We start from the raw sequence: 5,521 nt of genomic DNA on the forward strand, positions 1-5,521 counted from the left end.
TGAGCTGCGAGGAGGGCCACGCTTGGGGGGTTTTCCCTGCCCCCGCTTTCGGGGGTAGAGGGAGAAACAAAGGTCTGGGGGACACTTCCTGCCCCTGCCATTGCTGTCTGCATGTGGGATCAATGTGGGCAATGTAAAGTTTAAACAGTTGCAAATGGGGGAGGGAACATCGCGGCTTGTTTTACATATGTTTTTTTCCTGGCCGGCTTGAATTTAAAGTGAAGCGGCCGCATTGTTCGAGAGGCTCCTTGCCCTTACGCATTGACAGGAGCTGCTGTTTACACGGGCTTTTCATTCCTGCGCTGTTTGCTTATGGAAAATAAGGGGGAGTGACAGAAAAAAAAAAAAAAGAGAGAGAAGGGAGAGGAGAAGAGAAGAGAGGAGAGGAAGGCCAGTGCAATCCAGGAACCTTGCCCCTGCCTGATAATTAACTCTGCTAGTGAAGGCGGCTGGCTCTGGCTCCCCGGCTTGTCACTGGCATGTGAGCGGGCAGGGGCTCCTGCCGCCCTGCTGGCCCCTTACAGCCCCGCGGGCGGCTGCTCCTACATTTCCTCGCCTATATACACATACGCACACCCTCCGAGCTCGCCTCTGCGCTGACTGCAGACATGAGACTCCAGCTGCTCCTTTGGACCGTGTTTTTGCTCCTGGCGAGCCTCCTCCCAGCCTACGGACAGCGGCCAGGTAGGCGATGCCTCAGCGTAATGGATGTGGCGGGACGGGAGCGTGGGGTTCGTGCCTCCCGTGGGCATCTCCGGCATGTTTCTCTCATCGCGCCCAACACGAGTTTCTACTCGCGAGACGAGTTTCTACCTAGCGCATCGATCTGTGCGCTTCATCTCTACGTGTAGCGGCAGCGTGAGAGGATGCCTCAGGTATCTCAGGAGTTTAGCAACTTCGAGGATGAGGGGGGCTGGGATAAATATGGACCCAAGGTAAGCAGCTGTTGTAGACCTGCTACCGGGAAGCACCGGCGGCACGGGGTGGGCGGACACCGGTAGCTCTCGGTGAGCGGAGCGGCGGGGCCGGGGCTGCCGTCCCGCGGAAGGTAACACCGGCCGCCTCCGCGGCGCAACTGCCGGGGCACACTGCCGGCCGCCCCCCCTCACGCCGTGCTTCCCTCCCTCCGTCCTTCTCTCCGCAGCCAACCTGGCCCTGCGCAGGAAGCTCCACCGGCACGGCTGCTCCCACCGGCGCTGCATGCCGCTCCACTCCAGGGTGCCCTTCCCCTGAACCCCGCCCGAGCCTGCCCAGGTAAATCCGCGTGTGCCGGCTGCGGCCGGGAGCGCTCCCCGCAGTGAGCACCTTTCCGAACTCACACCTGCCATTCGGAACAGTGCACGAGGCACTGAAGGAACCAAGCCAAGCCACAGGTGTGATTGCATCCGGGCTTCCCTCGTTTGGTTTGAAAACGGGGCTTTGAAGCGGCCCCGGCGGGGCGGTCGCTGCCCTGGGGCCGGTGCGCGGGTCCCATCGGCCGCCGCATTGTCCCCCTTCCAGGCCACCGCCCCCCCGCGCAAATGCCTTAGTGAGGCAGGGTGAACAACAACCGAGTCCGCTAAACGGGCCGAACGCTGCCCTCCAAGGCTGTTGGCAAAGCTGCGGGGCAAAGACTGTAATTAGTGTAAGGGCTGGACAAAGCGGCAGCTGCAGAGGATGCTCCGGGGCTTCAAGCACTGACACTTCCTTCGTGTTGGATGCTGGGCGAAGTCACCTCACTCTGCCCATCAGTAACATGAAGGTAGTAGCATTCACCCACTTCAAAGGGGACTGTAATTCTTAATCATTGTCAGCAAAAGACTTTGAGCTCCTTGGATGAAAGGCTATACAAGTGCAAAACATTAATGCTTTATAGCTGATGAGGGCATATACATTCAAATACTAAGTGACTGCAGAAGCACACAGGTAGCATATGCAAATAGGGTGGCATCAAAAGGAAACCAGGGCTCTTGCAATTTAAGAATGAATAAAACATGTAGTCAGTAGTTTTGTATCTTCTAAACTCATTATATATTATAATAATGTTGTACCCCCAGGCATGACAGCATGCTAAGTAAATGATGGCAGAACCTGCGCTCTGTAGAACCAAGATGTTTTGATTTACTGAGTGGTCAACAGTGAAAAGGAGACCAAAGTCAAACTTTTAACAACCCTATACCAAGGATCTTGTCAATGCATAAACTGCCTTGGTGAAAAGAGCCTACACCACTCCCCAAACAGCCATGAAAAAGGTACCATTCCACTCTGTAGTGCTGGCCTATAATCACGTGGAATGTGCATATGGGATGGTAAACTGGCAAGTTTGTGAAGCTGAAAAAAAGATAAACATATTTTAAATTTAATCTCAGGTGGGCTTGCATACCAAGTGGCAGAAATAAGCTGCAAGTATAAAGGAGGACATGCCAGAAGGATGCTTCACTACTGAATGCCATGTCTTCTCACTGCTACATTTAGACAAGAGACAGATTAAATGAGATTCCATCATCAGTTTAAGCAGAAACCTAAAAAGATAAGCAATCAGATCAATTCTCTCAGCAGGCAGAGACTGAATGAACAGAGGGACAGTGGAATTTAGACCCAGAGACTCCTTGAATCGATTCTGAATTACTTGCTTCAGCTCCTAAGAAAAGTAAATTTAACTCCCTTTTCCTCCAATTCAGCATCCATATCTAGAAATTGTCTGTATAGAAAGCATTTTCATTTTCTCTTATATGTTCTGAAACCACATATAATGAATGCATTTTGCTTGAGACTGCAGTAGCTGCATTATACATGTGCAGTTACACTGGAATTACTTTCCCTACAGAATATCAAGATAAAAGGTATTTGCAGGGTTATCTCCTTTTCTGTGGGGAGTTGATTTCTTGTAACAAAAGTCAATAACAAAGCAAAACAGTGTACTTACTAATTCATAAGACATTTTGTAGACATTTAGCTAAAGATGCTTCTGCTTTATAAAGCTGTTTAGAACTCAATAAAGCTTGACTAGGGAGTAAGGGGTAACAGACACCTGAACTAAGTCTCTTGAGTCATCATTGTGGGTGCTCAGCTCCTTTATCTTAAGTAGGATTTACCACCTACATTCCCTTCCACTTTTAGTCCTAATTCAGCAAATATTTACATGCCTGGGTAACTTGACTCACATGAGTAATCTTACTGATCTCAGCGGAGTGGAGTTGTACATATGGATAAAGCTATTTGCAGATGCAAACAGGACGGACTCTTAAGCCTGAATTTCAAGTAGTGGTTGGAAACTCAGAATGAGCATAGCAGCCTCTCACAACATTTAAAATGAGGGTTGGACTTGATTTTTTTTTTATCAGTTACATAGACAAAACACAGGAGAAAAAAATGAAAGAAAATTTTATATTAGGAGCCTTCTTGGTTTTGGTTTGGGGTTTTTTTGTTGTGTTTTTTTTTTCCCCTTAAACCTTGTAGATGAAATTTCCAAATTAAGAAACATTACTCCAAATTTCACCCATGTATTTCATAAATAACATATTCTGTTTCATATGAAACTAATTTAGACTACCAAATCTCTCATTAATGACTATTTCTCTCCTTTTTTTTTTCCCCTAGCAATTTCATAATGGGCTTTTCAGTGTTTTAAAGGAGCAACAGTTAAACAGATAGAGAATTTAAATTAGTCAAAAGTCCAGATCGACAACAGCTGACCTGGCAGCCCCCAGAGTTTCATCTTCAGCAATCCTGTCTGTCACATTCTGCTGGACCTGGAAGGGATGGGGGAAGGGTGGTGATGGAGGATGTACATGTAACTTACCGGGTTGAATCATTCGAGGTAAATTCCTTGACTCTCCTAATGACTAGTGAAAGTTAAGAACCAAATCAAACTCAAACCTGAGCTGGGGTTCCAGTGGCATTAAGAAGGAAGGATCCATCCAAGGGGACTCACAATGGTATGTAACTTTCAGACTGAATGAAACTGGATGTGCTGTTAACTACTCAATTCAGCCTGTATATAGGGCAGTATTTAGGGTGAAGTAATGTCAGACTCCAGCACAGAACTGTGTCCACTTTTGATTTGTAGTTTTATATCTTAATAATATATACATATGTGTTTTAACGCCTAACATTACATCTTTATGGAATTACCTAAACAATAACATAGAATGTGTTACTGTAATAGCACCAAAGTCAGCAGGTCCTACTGGCTTCACATAGAGTAAGCATAGTGAGAGTTTACAATATAAGAAAGCAAAGAGAATATTATTCCTCATTCTGTAGATAGAGAATTGAAGCATACAGAGATAAGAGACTAGCCAAGGGTCATGCAAAACTGATAACTCAGATCTCTTAAGTCAGGCCTTAAGGTCAAGCCCATCCTCCTGTCTAATGAGCTGTTACTGCGAAGCCTATCATTTGTTCTCTTAAACTGGGCTGCCAAACCAGACAGTTAAAACAGTACTACAGAGCTGTTTGCTTAGTAGTTTTCCTAAAATACCCACTGCAGTATTATAAATAGAGCATAAAAATAGACCATTGAAAAGAAACCTTTGTTTGATCAACCAAAGTGTTGTGTAGTACTCTATTCCTGTAATTTAAATGAATGGGATATTTGAACATGGCACTACAATGAATGAGAACTTCAGACAGAAAACAGCCTGTTCTTTTCAGCACTGTAGGTCGACGAGACATTTAACTTTTGAGTTTTGTTCTTAAAAATACATGTTTCACATGTCCTTTTTATATCAGCGGAAATTACATACCTACATATAAAAGAAAATGTAGTAGCCCTTTCATTAGCACAACTAAAACAAACCTTAAAATAAAACATATCCAGATTTTTAAGTCATTGCACTAGACTTGAAATGTCATTATTTTTTAAAAAACGTATAAAGATGAGCAAAGATAACACTGTCATGGTTTAAATCCAGTATTAAAATTTTCTTCTTGCAACACATAATTTCTAATAAATGAAAGAACAGCAATCAAGAAAACTGTGTAGTTGACACTTCCTAATCAATGTCTATATGTAATCCCTTATATCTAAGAACTTGAAAAATTAATTGAATTCATACTCTCAGAACTTAACAGGAGTTTCAAATTTCTCTGCATACAGAAAAAAAAAAATAACATCACACCCTATTCCAGAGTTGTGGAAAACCATCATAAAAAGATGGTCAAACTTGTCTATACCAACCAACAGTCCTGCAGGTAAACCTTTGGAGTCTTGAAAAAAAGCAGTTTTCCAAAGAGGCTTAATATATTTTTAAAATTATTTATTTAACTTGGCTTTCATCCGTATCAATGGCTATCTCTGTTTAGAAGTACAGGTAAAGAGTGTGGGAAAGCAAGAAAAGGAGTAGCTGTTTAACAGTTATGTCATATATGAGTTAATGGATCTAATGTGGCACTGGATATTTCATATAACCATAATTATTCAATTAACTTCGATAAAATTGTAAGAAAAACATAATGTATCTAATAAGAAGCTATATATGCATGTTCCTTCACAGAGGAAGCCTGTTGTCAGTCTGCAAAATTATTCTAAATGTCTGTT

At 43.9% G+C, this 5,521-nt stretch overlaps 1 protein-coding gene across 1 annotated transcript; it reads left to right on the top strand.

The window, feature by feature from the left end:
* The first annotated feature begins 213 nt into the window (after nucleotides 1–213).
* APELA (apelin receptor early endogenous ligand) lies at nucleotides 214–5,151 on the top strand. The gene is made up of 3 exons (XM_017805940.1): nucleotides 214–684; nucleotides 1,145–1,254; nucleotides 3,580–5,151. Exons 1-2 carry the CDS (start codon nucleotides 609–611, stop codon nucleotides 1,231–1,233), a joined length of 165 nt encoding a protein of 54 aa, XP_017661429.1. The 5' UTR covers nucleotides 214–608; the 3' UTR covers nucleotides 1,234–1,254; nucleotides 3,580–5,151.
* Nucleotides 5,152–5,521: the final 370 nt, after the last annotated feature.

The sequence above is a fragment of the Lepidothrix coronata genome, unplaced genomic scaffold (genome assembly GCF_001604755.1).
Source record: "Lepidothrix coronata isolate B3197 unplaced genomic scaffold, Lepidothrix_coronata-1.0 Scaffold13, whole genome shotgun sequence".
NCBI classification, from domain to species: Eukaryota; Metazoa; Chordata; class Aves; order Passeriformes; family Pipridae; genus Lepidothrix; species Lepidothrix coronata.